We start from the raw sequence: 16,954 nt of genomic DNA on the forward strand, positions 1-16,954 counted from the left end.
TCTTGAGCTTGCATCTTCGTGAGTGTGACTGTGACACAGGCAGGCATGACTTGAAATGATTGTTGTTGTGCCAAAGGTCAACTCCTGATTAGCTGTGGCAAATAAAAACAAAAGGGCTTTATGTATCCTAGTTTGTCTCCTGCTGAGACGGCTCACCTAATTGTTTTTCTTGCTTAATAGTTTGCACGTAGATGTATTTCATTTATCTCTAACAATGTTTGGTTAAATCAGGCCAGGACAACTACGCACATTAACAACCTCTCCCCAAAATACCACAGGAAATTGCCTCATTTTATTTCTGATTATTTCTATATAATCTAACTTTTCTCATTGAAACACACTGCATAACTTGGATTTACCAAGAACTAGGTGGTGTAAGGACACAGTGATTAGCATACTGGGACACAGTGTTTAGGCATTACATTTTTTTTAAAGAGAGCGAGAGCGCGAGAGAGGGCGTTCGTTTCAAGGATATTCTGAGAAACTTTGTCACTGCCTGGAATTGGCAGCATAAATTCATCCTTTGTAAGTTAGGAGAGAAAACCGTGTTCATCCGAAGAGCTTTGATTGCAGAGCACTGACCTGGGTTGAACCGCAGAGGCGGGATGTCATCGGATGGAAAAACCTCTTTGTAGATGTTTTCATCAAAATGATTTGTTGATTTAATTCCCAAAATATGTGAAGTGGTTTTGCTGTGGTATTTTTACTGATGAATATGGTCATGTAAGAAGACTTCAGACTGGTAAAAACTAAAGCGTATGAGAATTGTCTGATGTAAGTCAGAGAGTTTAAATGACACTTGGTTTAATTCACATAACCTTCACAAATGCTAACATTTACTTTATGAGCACTCCATTTGTGCTAATAATCACAGTTGCAAACATTTTACTTTTCTTACAACCAAATATTTGTTAAAATAGAATAATGAGGATAATTTTAACTGTTGCTTTTTTATTTTATGTATATATAAAAAACATTTAGCTTAAAACTGCAGCTTCACATGACCTTTTTTAATGACTTGTTCTGATCTCCATGATAATCATCATCATTTCTTTTAAACTTTAAAGATCAAATTACAGATTGACTAAAAGAAAGAAGCCACTCTTTGCATCATCGAATCAACCAAAGCAGCAAGTTGCTTGTGATAAAAATCTGGACTTTGTAAGACAAGATGTACAAGATGCGGGAGAGGAGGATTGTCTTCATGTGTTGATGTTCTGGTTGATCGAAGTGGAGAAGTTTGAAACAGATTCCGGTTGTTTTCTCCAGAAGAGAGCAGATGGCAGTGTTGGAAACCAGTCAAACAAGCTTCATGCAATATCGCTGTTGCACATTTGTATGCAAAAAACCTAACCCAGCGGGATGACATGATTATTTTGTAGTTAATTCACTGCAGCAGTGTTTGGAATGTCACAGCTGTTGACTGTGGACGTCAGGAAGTTGGTTCCTGCTCTACTTTGATAGGTCTTGCATAGATCTTACAATCTAATCATCTTGTTTTAAAGTATCAGCTTAATATCTGCATACTAAAGACAATGAATATTTAAAAACACAAGAATACATAAATGTCTTCCATAAAGATCTGACACCAGAGTATAAATAACATTTTATTGGTAAATTGTCATGTTTTTCAGTTCTCAAAAACATTGTTGATACAAAACTTGTCCGTACGGCTGGACTGAAACGTTTGAATATGCATTTACAGGCTAGCACTGGTCTATCATTTTATAAGCGGCTGATTGTTTGCACTTCAGCCTGAGTCCTTTCTAATTATCTGTGAATCATTATCACAATGTGACCGTGAGATATTGATTAATGAGTATTAATCAGCACATATCAATCAAAAAAAGTGTTTCAGTGCAGCAGAGCAAAAGAAGGTATGACAATTTGCTAGTGGAGAAATGGGGAGCATAGCCAGGACCTGAAGACACTACTGTAAGAAATGTTTTTTTTCTTTGTTCCCCCTCCCCATCTGTCTCTAGCTGTTCTGTATGGTTTCTCCCGTGCTTTTAATGAGACGCTTATGTCCCCTTTTTCCTGCAGGGCCTCGGGGCTTTGCAAAGGCCTGTTTGTGGGCGTACTGCTTGGGATGGACCTCCTCGTACAAAAAATCCTCAGTTAGTTCATCTCCATTGTCAATTTCCAACTGCATGTAGATGCAAAAACACAATGAGAGAGAAAGAAAAGAAATAAGTCATACTGGTTGACAAAATGTAGGAAGCCAAATGCCTGAACTCCTATAAAGGCTACTGGTCATAAATAACTTTGACATTTATTGGTCAGCTTGAGGTTACACAAGTTTCACCAGGGCTGTAATTAGGATTTAGGTGGCAAAGAGTCCACATGACCTCAGCCCCACAGTTTTACAGCTACTAAGATTTTCCATACTTTCAGAGATTAGCTAGTTTCTGTAGGTAACAATGCCTGAAGCCTCTCCATACAATTAAGGTAAAAAAAAAAAAAAAATAAATTAATAACACACAAACACAGTTGTGTTTCTGCAAATTTGTTGGTAGACAGGTTTAAATGTCCTCAGTAGCTACAACTGCACATGGAACTGTATTATCTAATATTTTACCCCAAAACCCCCACCTTCTGTTACCTTTTTAGTTATTTCCAAATGGTAATCTTTCTCCACGTCCTCCAGTAGTCGACTCTTGCAGCTGGAATACAGCATCCGCTCCTTAATGCTGCAGCTATATCCTGGCATGGAGTATATGAACACTGGAGACATGGAAGCGATTTACGAATTATAACATGCTTTCTAGAAAACAGACATAAGGACTTAGGACAAAAGAGAAAATGTTTTCTCTTTTACAATATTTGTCTCTACAGCTTAAAAAAGTGATGAGAGAAAGATAATCAATGCGGGGTTGCTATGGTCACGGATCCCGTACACAGTGTCAATACAAAATATGACTACAACTAGAGATCAGTTGCATAATGAGAGGGGTTACTACAGTTTACTGTGCAAAAGCAGGAGGGAAGCAGTAATGTATGATCCCATCTCCAGACAAAGTCAGCACACTGTATAAACTGTAAATAAATTTGAATGCAATGATCTGGAATTATTTAAACCCTACATTTTACTGAGAATACTCAAATTTTGAACCTGAAATTATTATTTTTTACACATATATGCTCATTGTGACTATAATTCCTGCAGATAATGTTAAGACAGGAGCAACAAAAGACAAAAATGTTGTTTAAGGCTTAAGAAAATAACTGCAAAACATGTCAGTGTAAAAATAATTCACAATGTAAAGTTTCTAAACAGAAAATTGCACAGAAACCAAGGATATAAGATTAGGAGAGTGCAGATAAATCTCTTATTACAAGGGACAAGATTAAAAATCATTACTGAGTAACCAGAATCTTTGGCCTTTTGACTTTGTGCTACGTTAAAAAACAACAGATATATATCTATATTGGAAATTTCTACAAGACACTCCCACACTTAGTGTCAAACACACTTCTGAAAGTCATCAGCGAATAAACTTTGTTCCTGCGTCTACAAAGTGTACGAGAGGTGATGCAACACAGCAGTAAATGTGCACAATTTTTCTTCTTTTTTTTTGTGGTAACATGTACATGAACTTTAAAAGAACATTTACTCATATTTCTAACTTTCAGTGTGTTTTCTTTTGACAGTTTTCATTTACAAATCACTGGATTTTGTTGCATTCTATCCGATGTCAGGTGTATGAAGCGTCTGAACGTCTCATACGGATGTCAGGATTAAGAGAACCAGAAAGCTCAGTATCATACCGATAGATTCCAGGTAGTCTCCTTCATGGCAGTGCTTGTAAAGGAAGAAGTGGTATCTGGGAGTGTCTTTGGGAACCCTGCAGGGCAAGTCACAAGTTTCTGTTGGATTTGAGTGAACCAGCTCAATTGTCTCCTTTTCTACATCCAGCCTCTGAAACACAAGAATGATATATATAAATCTAACAAAGGAATATATATGATGCTAAACTGCTACTTGTGTAGGTTTTAGTGATCCTAAAAGCCTCATACATGAACTTTCTCTGCCATGATATTGAGCAGTCATGTTTTGAGCCCTTTTCTTACCAATTGTATGTAGTTGATGCGTTTTTGGGCGAGCTGCTGCAGCGCTCTGCGTGCGGTCTCCTGCAGGGGAAAGGCGAGGCCCTGAAGGGTCTGGTGCTTGCTGTCCACGCTGACATCCGTCTTCACCTGCAGGGGGCGGCAAGCATACAATATTCTCTTTCTTTTTTAAGTCTGAGGAGAAATCCAAACAGCATTAAGTAGGATCAGAAGCTTTTTTATCTTTAATGCTGCAGATTTGAATGCTTTTTCAAAAACGAACTATGAATAGTATAATTTAAGGGGTACTCTAAATTTTAAGACTTGCAGAACACGAAAAAAAATGAAAAGATTTTCTATATAAGTCAGTGGAGTTAAACTATGGAACAGAATGGATTCAGAATTAAAACAATGTCCAAACATTAACCAGTTTAAAAACAAATATAAAAACATGATTTTCACGAGGTGCAAAGAGGAAGGGGTTTAGCGGCTTTTAGGGGCCTGAATATAACACTATTGGGTGAATGGGTAGATCTGTGTATATTTATGTTCAGAAATGGGCAGCTAATTATATATATATATATATATATATATATATATATATATATATATATATATATGTGTGTGTGTGTGTGTGTGTGTGTGTGTGTGTGTGTGTGTGTGTGTGTGTGTGTGTGTGTATGTATAGGGCAGATGCAGTTAATAGAGACAGTATAGTGTAAATAAGTATATTTATATAAATTTATATGGGCATGTGTGTACAAATATATAGAAATATTCAACTATGTGTATGTATGTATAGGTATGTGTGTGAGTATAATTAGAGTATATAATAATAATAATAATAATAATAATAATAATAATAATAATAATAATAATACTGTTATTTAGCAGTGTGAGTACAGTGTGTGAGTATTTATAAATACGGGTTAAATAATTAGTGAATGGGGGTAGGATTAAATAAGTTTACACTTCTTCCTGCTCCTTTTTTGCACATGTAAATTAAGATATCAAGTGTTAAAGGATGAAATTCTTTGTTTTGTTGTTTTGTTTGCTTAACTTCTCTTGAAGTGTTGTTTTTTTACATGTACAAAAATCAAAATCAAATCAAAATCAAATAGGCCGAGGTTCTCTCTCTGTTCTCCCTCTAATCCTTAGTACACAAGCAAATATACTTATAATTTTTAACATACCTGTTTAACCCGGCCCTAAAAAGAAAATCACAAGGAAAAAGAAAAAAAAAGTCACTTTAAATAATGTGAGATATATATTAGATGTATCAGCAAGTGTTAAAATAGGGAACCAGGTCGCACACAAAGTTATGCGGAAGGATGACGCCACCGCTGATGGCATGTTGACCTCTCTCCCTCTCTCACCTCTGTGATTTTGATCCGCCGGAGCTCCTGTTCAGCTAACGTGAGTGGAGCTGGACCAGAGCACGATGACACATGATGCTGGTAGCCCTGCAAACACACGTCCTCCTAGTTTGGCAAGCGAAACAAGAACCCTGTTACAAACGATACTAAAATGTGTCATCACTCAATGTTTCTCATTGTAAGGGGTGGCAAATGTAAAATGTTTTGAACCTCAGCGGTGCCAAACAGCTCGTACTTTACATGGCCACCACCAAACTCTTTCTTCACTGTGGCGCGGGTGGCAGCATACAACATCTTCTGCTTCACCTGAAACCATCGGAGAACAACATGTGAGTACGGTTAGATTTCTTAAGGAAAACCAATTTGAAATAAAACAAAACAATGGGATTCCAATCAGCTAATGCTGGTTGGAGATTGATGCTGTTGATGCTCTGTACATCATTTTTCAACATGCAGGGAACATGTGGTTCATTAGACATTTAAATGACTTGGTTAGGAGAAAAAAGAACACAGACTACTTCTACTTGAAGAAAAAACATGGAGTGCATAACACAAACGAAGAGGACTATATGTGTAAGGAACGTTACAAGACATTTAAAGGCAGTGTGACTCCTGTGCCACCATAGTTCCTTATGGGTTAAGTTGTGTACTACAAAATATGGAAGGCTTTAATCAAGATAGCGAAGGATCCCTGTTCAAGGTAAAGGTAAAGAAACAAAAAACAACACAAAAAAACATCTTTGTAGTTTAATTTTTAACTTGATGGCAGTTCTTTTTAATTTCTTGAACAGATCTTCGTAGGATCTCATCAAAAGATGTGAATACAGTCATGTGAAAAACTCAGCATTCCTTTTTTAAACCTGACGTGAAAAAAAATCATCAGCTTATAGTAGGTATTAAACATATAAAAGTACAACATAATTTCCGTCACCATACCATTATTTAACTTTAGATTTACTTTTAACATAAATAACATGAATTAACATGACGCTGAACCAGCGTTAAGGCCTGACAACTCCCCGTGTTGTTTATCTGTCCATGGGATATTATTCCAGTAGTCTTGTGGTTTGAACTTGTTTGGTCTTCTTTTATAAGTGTGTATAAGTGTAGAGCATTTCATGGTCTGAACTCGAGGTCAATTTGATAAAATGTCCACCCCTGTTACCTGTGAAGATTATTTACCATCTATTTTCTTTATGTGTGTATATATATATATATATATATATATATATATATATATATATATATATATATATATATATATATATATATATAGGTGCAGAATTAAGAAAAAGTTTTGCGTCTTACTGGTGATTGGTCAGGAGACCATGAGATGAAGATCCATTCGAAGCCCAGTGCATTCTGGGAGTCAAGGCGGTACAGGATGTAGCAGGGCTCTTGGTCGTCCAGGAGTGGAAGCAGGAGGCGATCATAGTCCTGGTCCCAGTTGTTCTCCGGCTCTCTGTGGGACCCAAGCACCAGCTGCTCTGAAAATCAGATGACAACTCATCACAGACCTCCGTTTACACACTCACCTTTTTTATCAATTTAACAGGTGCACCTGGTATACGTATTTACGTTTATAAGTGTATGTCACCTGCTCTTTACACACATGGTACACACGGTACACACACGGTACACACGGTACACACGGTACACACGGTACACACGGTACACACGGTGTACACACACACACACACACACACACACACACACACACACACACACACACACACACACACACACACACACACACACACACACACACACACACACACACACACACACACACACACACACACACACACACACACACACACACACACACACACACACACACACACACACACACACACACACACACACACTTCAATCAGGCAGCAGTGTCACAGAAGACGATCCCTGTAATCTGGTTATGAACATAGATTTAAAGTTGCTACAATTGCTACATGTTATTAAATCTCCTTTATATAGAATAATATATACTTTGATATTTATTCAAATACAGACACAATAGAAAAATGCAGTAAACACAGACATCAAAATACAACAAATATAGTAGAAAAAGGTATAATGGGGCAGAATAGTTTCACTGTCCAAAAACACTTTTTTTTTTATTAACACAATAATTCATGTCCTATATCAAAAAAAAAATTTTTTTATTTAAATATTAAAAAAAAAAAAACGGTTTTAACTGTACTGTTTTCCCCTTAAACAGATGGAACCATTTAATTCGATTTTCTGACTCTTCTAAAGTATGTTAATTCTTGTTTAAAATACTTTTTTTCTTTTAACTTTTTTGATACTTTTTTTGAAGCAGTACTCATCATTTTAGTTTGTTGTAGCACATAAATGGTAATTCTTCAAGGTGTGTTGGTCAGTAATATTCAGTGAATAGACTCTACATAAAAACATTCATGTGAAGTCAACAACTGTCTTTTCTGCAGCAATAGAGGAAAAAAGGCCCAACGCCAGAGTTAAGTGCTATTGAAGCAATATCTGACTGCTGGCAAACTAATGAAATCTACACAAAACACACATAAACCTGAAGTCTGATGTCCTTGTGGGGTTCAGGGGGATTTCCCCGACTGTCTCTTGGGATGAGTTTCTATTCTGAGCTGCATTACATTCCAGATTTGCACACACACTCTTTCCATCAACCGTTCTTTCTCCTCTTTATTGGTTTTTATAAATCTGAAGACATATGACAACCATTCATTTTAGGTGAAGCCCATGGTTATTTCACCCTCCAATTAAAAACAAAGCTGAGAAACCAGAAGATTTGCACCAGGGAACAGCTGTGTGAGTGTAAACTGAGCAGCATACCAGTTCCGGGGTGATGAAATCAGATTCAGTGCTCTTGTTTCTTTCTTGACATTGGAACGGTCTGGGCAGCAACAAGCCACCAGGTCAAGTCACATGTCGGTTCAAATAGCCAAATGACAACCGCAGAGATCAAAGTGCACGGGGATGGGTTTGGGTATGGATGTTGTTGTCCTGGTGAGCTGCTCCGATTCTGACACGTTTGAATAATTAGTTTATTTAAACTCACCAGCAAGTGTCTGACTGAGCTCAGATTTCTATGGAAACTCATATTTATTAACATGACATCTGTTCCCCTAAAACATCTTGCCTCATCTTCAAATGTAGGATCACTATTGTATTTATATTATTATTTTACTTATATGATTTATTCATTAAACCTTTTTTGCTTCAATCAGATGAAGACGACACACATTTGGATGAATTTTCATATTTGTTCATATTTTTTCACAGTAAAAATGTAGTTTTAATCTTTTCATATTTAGTTAGAATCTCAATCTTAACAAAGATATTTTCCCTGCCATAATTCATCTTACAGCTTGGTACTGATCATATTCCAAAACTCGATGTAAACACCACGAGAACATTTCAGTCCATTTCCATCATCAGTTACCTAGAAAGCAACTGCATCAGTGAACATTTCGAACACGCTGACGCACTGAATGTTGCTCTCAGACGACAGCTGCCAGTCCTAAATATGAAACAAACAGTTCACAGCATTTCTCAAAACCTATTTGTTCTGTAACTCTTGAGAATATAAGTCATCAGACTCAACACCAGCTCTGTCTGCAGGGGGAAGGAGGCAGCGTGTACCTGTGCTGCCACACAATGAAGAACCAGCTTTCCTTCTGACATTTACTCCTGATCTAAGAGAACATCCAAATCATCTTAATGACTCAAGGCCATCTGGATGAAGAAGTCTACTTTAATAAATGTATTCACGGAAAGAGCACATCCTAATTCAAGGCTTACTGAATTGGAGTTGACCCAAGTAAACTCCTCTACTGCCATTAAGAAGTTCCTCAGTGGGCCACACTGTTGTTGGTCAAAGACGTTATTCCATGACTTTGACCTTTTTGTAGGGCTTCTTATAAAGATATTTTAGTGGGTTTCTTTTGATTGTATAACAAACTTCAACTGAGAAAATAAGCCCACCCAACACCGACTCGTTCCCGTTTGTCACAGCTCTACTCTTAACTCTCCTGGGTCACTCACCGTCTTGGATACACACTTTGATGAGGCGCACTGCTCCACCTCTAGCCCTGGCCAGGAACTGCCTCAGCTCTGGTGTGACCACAAGCGCGAGAAACATGGCGGGTCACCGGTGTCGTCCTCCCACCGTGGGCTGCAGCAGGGGCCTCAACAATCAGGACAAGCCAGCGGGCAAAACCAGAGCTCCACAACACCAAGATATTAGAACGGGAAGGAGTCTTTTACAAAAACGTGGAGACCACAGGCGGTGTGCTGAGCGGGTCTGAGCTCTCTGAGTGTGAGACCGCATGGAAAGGACATTGCTCAAGTAACTGGGATGGGATCATGTGCACGCAGAGGGAACATGATCACCTCCCTCCCAAATATAGCTCCCTTTGACTGTCCGGGCCTGTGAAGAGCCCGGCACACAGTGGGACAGTGACAGCAGAGCAGAGAGTGACCCGAAAACCCCGTTATACCCACAGATGACTAAAAATACAAAACAATTTATACACTGCAAACAATCAGGAGGATGTTAATGGACAAACCACTATGTAAATCAGTGTAACTGTCAATCTTTACTCACGCCATCTTATATTTCAATAATTTAGTGAATACATTAGTTATACATCTCCTAGTTGGGATATAATGATAAAAATCTAATTTTAGTAAACTGAATCAACAGCAGCTAAATGCATCCTGAATTTTATATACTCGAACTCTGAACTTCTTCCATTTCAACATGTGACAACTATGATGGTATATGATTGTGTAAGAGGTTTTTGCTGTCGCAAAACACCTGGCCATGCAGACATTGCTATCGGAGTCTGATGGTAGCAAATGTATACAATCCAAAAGTGAGAAAAAAAAGATCTATCCACGACTTAGTTTTTAACATTTTAAACTCAATGTTATTTAATCCCTTCTATTCAAATAAGGTGATTAACAAACCCAGTTGATCCTGACTATTTATATAATTTACACCATTCCTGTCTTTAGTCCAATAAAAGGTATTATTCAGAGATGAAATGCTATTAATTTTCTTTGTGTGTGAGAGACAATTTAAACTGGCTGTTACAGCAGGATGACGATTAGAGCAAACAACATAAAAAACAGTAAAAACCGAGTCAATGATAATGTCCAAACCAACATCTTACAAAGAAAAATGTTTTAATATTAAATAGAAATATATATAAAAAAAACAGGCAGGCAATCATTCCTGCAGACTCCGTATTTACAATATGAACGTAATTGTGTAGCATGGCTGTGATGGGGACACAGCTGACGTGCTGACCCCTGCTGGTCTGAGGATCCGTCTGCTTCGACAGAAGCCACAGCTCGTCTCTACATTAGTCGTCAATGGTGGGGAGCCAGAATGCCTGAAAGATCAAAACGGGAAATTTCAGGTCAGTTTTTCACCACGCGCTTTAAATTATTATTTTTTTTAATATACATGCTTCTGTAAATTGGACAGAACAAATCTACAATTTTTATTATAACTATAATATAATAATATAGTCCTCTCTCTCAGATCCTCACTTGCACTTCAACTCTTTCACAACTATCTTGTGACGGTATTGTACTTTCCTCCCTGATAAATTAAACGTTTTGATGCTAAATAACATGATTTAACATTCTTCTTTATTGGATCAATTATCTCTGCTCTTTGCAGGAAAAAACCCTACACAAAGACCCCATTTTCATTCAGATTTTTTTTTTTTTCTGAGTACATCCATTTATTTGTAATCTTTCTGTTCGGTATTGTTAACAAGGCTTCTGTCTCAGTATTTTAATAAGTTGTAACTAACTTATTGCAACTAAAATTCCCTTGTGAGTAATAAACTATCAGCTAAGAATGATTTTCCTAAAGCCACACTGCTGCTCACACTCACCATGTTGGAGCAGGCACTGGCGAACGTCATGAACTTGGGGTTGAACTGCAGACAGGTGATCGGCCCTGTGTGTTTCCCATCTAATAATGCCACCTTCATACCACTCTCCGCATTCCACACGTGGATCTTTCCGTCTTCTGAGCCTGAACAAACAGAAAAATTAAAAAAAAATCCAAACATCTTGAATATGAATCCAGTAAATGCACCTATGTGTCAAATTACTCAAAACAAAGTGTTTAATACAATTATGATAAAAATAAACTAAATGTATTCAAAGTTTTTATGAACCACAAGGGAATGCACCTACTCAACCTTTAGTTTGTGAAGATGAGACAGGAATTTGGAGAATTAAGTTAAATGTTTCCCCAAAGTATCAAATTAATTCATTGTCACATGTAAAAAAATAAATAAAATAAAGTGCATTACAGAAAAAAAAGTGTTTAGCAAATTATCTCTAAAACCGCTTTGAGTTCCATTACATTGTCATTTATGGCTTTGCCATTTCTTATTGCCATTTCTATAGATAATTTTGATAATTTTCAAACGTCTGCTGTGTGGGAACACAGATTCCCAGGGTAAATGTTTTTAGCCTTAGCGCTGCCAGCAGCTATTTCATATTCTTTTAACATAACTTCACCCCGATGACAACCTTTCATGTCAGATATAACTGGTTATGTTCAGAGGCCCTGTCCTCTTTGCTCTTCTCTGAATCCTTGTTCAACATGTTTTGCAAACAGCAACAGTTTTGTCATCTGCTAGCACCAAGAAGAATAACCAGACTGGTGTTTTAGCCCCGGTGTTTGACTGTTGGTGCTCATATTTCCAGTCAGCCAGAGTCAGCCATGCAGGGGTTCTGCTGGTAAGGCACGGCAGATGATGTAATGAGTGCAACACGGAGTGTTTACAAGGCGCTGCTGAAGAGCAAAACCATCTAACTTCCGGCTTGAGGCTCATGTGGTAGTAAGATTCATGGCCATTTGTTGACTGGCTGCTAGAGGCTGGCAGCAAAAGAGAGTATATCTCCAATGACTTCCATGTTAAAATGTCCAACTTTAGAATTGAATTCACCGCCGAGAACAGGTTTAACAGGATATTCTGCTGCCATGTTCAGTTAGGTTTGAAATCATATTAAGAGGCAACAATGCTTTCCTATTATCATATAACAAGTGAATGTGTTTGTTATAAAAGCCAAACTGAAATGAAATGAAACAAATTGAAACCTTTCAAAAATGAAAACAGCAAAACTAAAATTGTCATCTTAACTTACCAATCATCACAAACTGAGAATCTGGGGTGAAAGAGGCTTCCAGCGTTACACCTTTACTGTTGTTGTAGCCCTGTAGGGACATGAACATCAGCAACAAGAAAGGTGTGCAATTAGATCTGCAACATCAAGCTATACTCTAACACGATTAATAGTTTTTCAGACAGTTTAATAGTTTTGAACTTGAAGGAGAATATTCTTGGTTAAAAAACGTTTATGACCTTTGTGATTCCACAGGCACTCATGCCAACGGCTGATTTCTTACCGCAAAGGAATGTAGCACAGCCCCCTTAAAAGCATCCAAGATACGAAGGGCTCCTCCATTAGTGGAAAGAAGAATAAGCTTCCCGTCATTGCTAAACTTGAGCCCTGTCCATTCACATGTCCGATCATACTGAAGTTTGAAGGTTGCAAAGGGACCCTGTTAAGAGGAAAGACAACTTCTTTGGATTTTTTAAATTTTTTAGATGGCACCAATATATTCAGTTGCTACCAGATTGGAAACAAGATAGAAAACACTGCATGTCTGGAAGGGGCTTCACAAGTTACCCTAAGACCCATAGATTTGCGGAAAAACCCTAATATCAAAAAAGAAAACCTGGAATGCAAATTTCCAAGTCACTGGCAGTGCTGGATGTAACGTAGCCGGTCAATCTAAAGTAATTAAAATCTAGTTTCCAGCTGTTTTTGGCGTCACTAATACGATGTAGTTGTGCTATAACACTACTTAATCATTATACATTACATAAGGGCTTTGCTTCTGAATAATAATTTGAATGATCATCCGCTGCCTTCATCATCCGACCATTTTCTCAACAGTAGCAGCAATCGCAATATGTCAAAGACTAAAGATGTTTTTATCCATCTTCATCAATGTTGAGATTTTCTTTTTGTTGTTTTGAAGGGAAATCAAGATGAGAACTCATCTCAGGCTAAGATGAGTTAAAAGAATTACGCTTAAAAAACCCTTTTCAAGGGAAACACCAACCCCCTTCAGAGCTACCTTTATCGCAAACTAAGAGTTTTGATTTTCTTTTGCGAAAACGTGTAATGGAAACGCAACTATAGTTACTTTATATTATTGTGAAAAAACAAACAAACACCCAAAAACTGTCTTCTTACTGTACCTTGTCAAATGACCGCAGGTCATAAAGTTTAACCATCTCTGAATTTATTCCAGCAGCGAAAATGAGACCCTCTGGATCAAAAGAGCACACTGGCTTCCCCTGCAGGTGCATCAAGCCCTAAAATACACATTACAGGAATGTTGCCATCAGTACTCTTTCTATATTATAGTGTAACCTGCACACAAGTGTAACACCAAAGAGAATTCATTAAATTAACATCAAATACATCAGGAAGAATTTTACATTGTGCAAATATAAGATTTGAAGAGCTATTTCTGACAAACTTCAGAAAATTGGATACTCACTTGGCAGTTAGGTGATCGCAGATCCCATAGCCTGATGGTTTTATCTAATGAGCCAGAAATAAATGTATCATCCACAGGAGACATGGAGAGAGATGTCACTCTATTTAAAATAAACACAAAGAAAAAGTTAAGAGTGCAGCCACTTCAAACACGATATGCTAAAACAGAAGATTGAGGAGTATAAATGTAGTTCTCACCTTTTATTGTGTCCAGGAAAATATCTGATGTATTTGTTGTCATGAAGGGATAAGTATCTGATGGTATCTAAAAGAAAATAATACAACATCAATAAATTGAATAGAACAACACGTTCTCCACATCAACAATATTAGATGGCAAAAGAAAAAAAAAAAAAAGAAGACCAGCATGTGAGTTGTTCAGAGGTAAAACTGATGAGTACACTCAACTGTGGGCAAGGCAGTGGCTTGTACAGTTAGCTCCTATATGGGGCAGAATCACAGACCCTCAAACTGTACAAACAACTACCTCAGACCACAGTGAGCAGTGTTTATCCAAATCATGCAGCAGCTGTCCTCGTCCACACGTCTTTATGCCTACATCAAGAGCGGTGTCGCAGCAGTCCCGTCAAACACACAAATTTATACAGCAAAATGTCACCATTTCTGAAATTTGTGTTAAAATTCCTGCATTCACAACCTTTTATCTGCAAACAAAAAAAAATCTATTTTGAACATACATACCATCAATTTTGTTGGAACTGTAGACCACCGTGTTTGCAGCATGTGTGTACCTTATTAGATCCACTCCATACTTTTTACTGTAGAGGGTCCTCTTGGGTCTGCCATAAATCACAGTGGAAAGAAATTATGGTAAAGAGTAAAAACACAACAAAACATTTGGTTCATAAAATAATTATTTTCTCTTTTTTTAGGGGGGGTAATAACCAGTTAAAAAAAAATCTGTTAATTTAGGTCCATTATTGATTAAACGTAGAAGCAGCTGCACCTTTGACTCATCCTTCTGCTGCAAATACAATTCTTCAAAGCTACTGGGTGCTCCTTTATCATCAGACTTAAACAATCTGAATCTAAAACTTTAATATTTATGGTGCACACTTAAATGCTGTAAATTGAATATTAGTTGGTACAGGTAACTAAAGCAGAAAATTGCAGTAAGCACAAATAATTACAATCATTTTTAAGACCAGGAAGACTAACTTGGACATATGAAGGATACAGAAATGATGAACGTGAATGTAGCCACAATACACAGTAGTAGGGCTGTGCTATTAATCGATTTTAAATCTAAATCGGATTTATTATTCAAGACGATGTTAAAAAAAGGAAAATCGATTTTCCTTTTTTGCAGCTGGCTGCATTACAGACAGCTCGTCTAGTCATCTTTGTTTGGTCAAGAACACTTTACTAAACTCAAGGAGGATTTACAGTATCTTTCAATTGCACTTCATTCCCAATAGGGAAATTTGTTTGCTATTTTTCTTTAAAAATAAAGATAAAATATTTGAAACAATTTATTCCATTGTCTTTTGTAGTTTTACCAAAAAAATCGAAATCGAAAATCGGGTTTTCAGAGAAAAGAATCGGGATTTTATTTTTGTCCAAAATCGCCCAGCCCTACACAGTAGTCACCATTTGAAGTGGATCAAAACATTTAATCAAACTTGTTCTAAGACAAGAGCAGATATTGAGTTACTTCAAATGTTGACTACTGTAGTGCGTAAATATTTAATCTGGGAGATTAAATTAGGTTTTTTATGATACAGGGTTTATACAGCAATCCTTTAAATTTAATACCTTTTTCACTACCTTCAGATTTTTTTTAAAAACTGTCACAACATTAAGTGTTAATCACAGACCTTTTAACATTAATACATATTTTGAACTATAGAACACTATACAGAACAGATTTATAGACTCGATGTTGACCAGATGTTTCACATTTATTTCACTTTGTGAATGACAATAAAATAGACTGCTTAAAATGTAAAAGGTAAAAAAAATATCAATTTAAAAAAATAATAATACCTCTGACAGTGAATTTAACACTTTTAATTGCCTTAAATTTGGCAATTTTAATTTATGACTTTTTAATACTTTTTAAAACCCCGCGGAAACCCTGTAATACTACTTTAATTTGGTTATACACACACACACATTTTTTTTTCTTCAGAAATATCCCTTTAAAAATCAATTTACATCTTTTGGGAAGCTGAAATCAGTATTTTATCTTTTTTTTTCAAACTAAATATAAAGCATCCTACTTGCTGTAAGTCAAACTACTATGTAATAAATGGACAAATTAATTTAAAAAAATTGATGGCTTCACTAAATTAAGTAATTATTTCAAAAATGTGTGAAAATCCTTTTCAACATAAGGGTTTCCTTCAATCCGGGTGGTCCAATGATTACAGGAAGATCCTAACTCATTGGATGTAAAGATTTAAACATGGATTGATGCAGAAAGCTGCAGCCCAGACAGGCCTTGGCCGCTCCGGAGCAGCTCCGCAGATAAACTACATAAACTACACACAAAACGCTCTTACTTTCCCTCCTGGCAGTCGTACAAGACTAACGAGTCGTCGTCGCTGCTGGAAATAATAGTTTCTCCGTTTGAGCTGAAGTCGAAGCAGTTAATTTTGTCGGAGTTCTCTCGGAACACCTTGGCTACCCTGAAGCTCCGCAGCACATTGTCCGTTAGCTTCATGGTGGTTTAGTGTCTGCGGGGGAAAGCACCGAGCTCTGATTCTGCTTTGGCCTTCAGTTGGTACGTGGTAGCAATTTGTGCGGATGTGTGAATTTTAATTGTCTCAAATCTTACTAATACAGAGAATACAGTTTAAAAGCTGCAGCGCTAGCCCGCCCTCGCTAGTCGCGCCTCACAACAGTGAGGAAGAGGGAAACAAGCCGCCTTGCTCACGCCGCTCACGTCATGAATCACGTGACACAAG

General features: G+C 37.2%; 2 protein-coding genes across 3 annotated transcripts; both read right to left on the minus strand.

Moving 5' to 3' along the window:
* Positions 1-1,594: 1,594 nt before the first annotated feature.
* Positions 1,595-9,806, minus strand: LOC133448639 (twinfilin-2). 2 transcript variants are annotated; one of them, XM_061727349.1, is made up of 9 exons: positions 9,462-9,804; positions 6,732-6,910; positions 5,634-5,729; positions 5,424-5,528; positions 5,241-5,255; positions 4,072-4,197; positions 3,769-3,919; positions 2,603-2,724; positions 1,595-2,146 (listed from the first exon to the last, which is right to left on the minus strand). In XM_061727349.1, the coding sequence occupies exons 1-9, from the start codon at positions 9,556-9,558 to the stop codon at positions 1,979-1,981; spliced, it is 1,059 nt and encodes a 352-aa protein (XP_061583333.1). In that variant the 5' UTR covers positions 9,559-9,804; the 3' UTR covers positions 1,595-1,978. The 2 variants fall into 2 exon arrangements, with proteins under 2 accessions (XP_061583333.1, XP_061583334.1); XM_061727350.1 differs by lacking the exon at positions 5,241-5,255 and having other exon boundaries at positions 9,462-9,806.
* A 784-nt stretch (positions 9,807-10,590) lies between these two features.
* On the minus strand, positions 10,591-16,908 carry wdr82 (WD repeat domain 82). Its single transcript, XM_061727352.1, has 9 exons — positions 16,550-16,908; positions 14,727-14,824; positions 14,223-14,289; positions 14,026-14,125; positions 13,721-13,837; positions 12,859-13,014; positions 12,597-12,666; positions 11,330-11,472; positions 10,591-10,816 (listed from the first exon to the last, which is right to left on the minus strand). Exons 1-9 carry the CDS (start codon positions 16,708-16,710, stop codon positions 10,787-10,789), a joined length of 942 nt encoding a protein of 313 aa, XP_061583336.1. The 5' UTR covers positions 16,711-16,908; the 3' UTR covers positions 10,591-10,786.
* Positions 16,909-16,954: the final 46 nt, after the last annotated feature.

This window comes from Cololabis saira, chromosome 8, assembly GCF_033807715.1.
Source record: "Cololabis saira isolate AMF1-May2022 chromosome 8, fColSai1.1, whole genome shotgun sequence".
In the NCBI taxonomy this organism is placed as follows: domain Eukaryota; kingdom Metazoa; phylum Chordata; class Actinopteri; order Beloniformes; family Belonidae; genus Cololabis; species Cololabis saira.

What these genes read in the sequence shown, in the direction of transcription:
- LOC133448639 (XM_061727349.1), bottom strand. Translation starts at nt 9,558, where the DNA reads ATGTTTCTCGCGCTTGTGGTCACACCAGAGCTGAGGCAGTTCCTGGCC. An exon ending in GGTCTCCTGACCAATCACCA is followed by an intron (nt 5,730 to 6,731) that starts GTAAGACGCAAA and finishes CGATGGTTTCAG; the next exon opens with GTGAAGCAGAAGATGTTGTA. An exon ending in AGCTGTTTGGCACCGCTGAG is followed by an intron (nt 5,529 to 5,633) that starts GTTCAAAACATT and finishes TTGCCAAACTAG; the next exon opens with GAGGACGTGTGTTTGCAGGG.
- wdr82 (XM_061727352.1), bottom strand. Translation starts at nt 16,710, where the DNA reads ATGAAGCTAACGGACAATGTGCTGCGGAGCTTCAGGGTAGCCAAGGTG. An exon ending in CAGTTCCAACAAAATTGATG is followed by an intron (nt 14,290 to 14,726) that starts GTATGTATGTTC and finishes ATTTTCTTTTAG; the next exon opens with ATACCATCAGATACTTATCC. An exon ending in TTCTCAGTTTGTGATGATTG is followed by an intron (nt 11,473 to 12,596) that starts GTAAGTTAAGAT and finishes CTGTTTGTTCAG; the next exon opens with GCTCAGAAGACGGAAAGATC.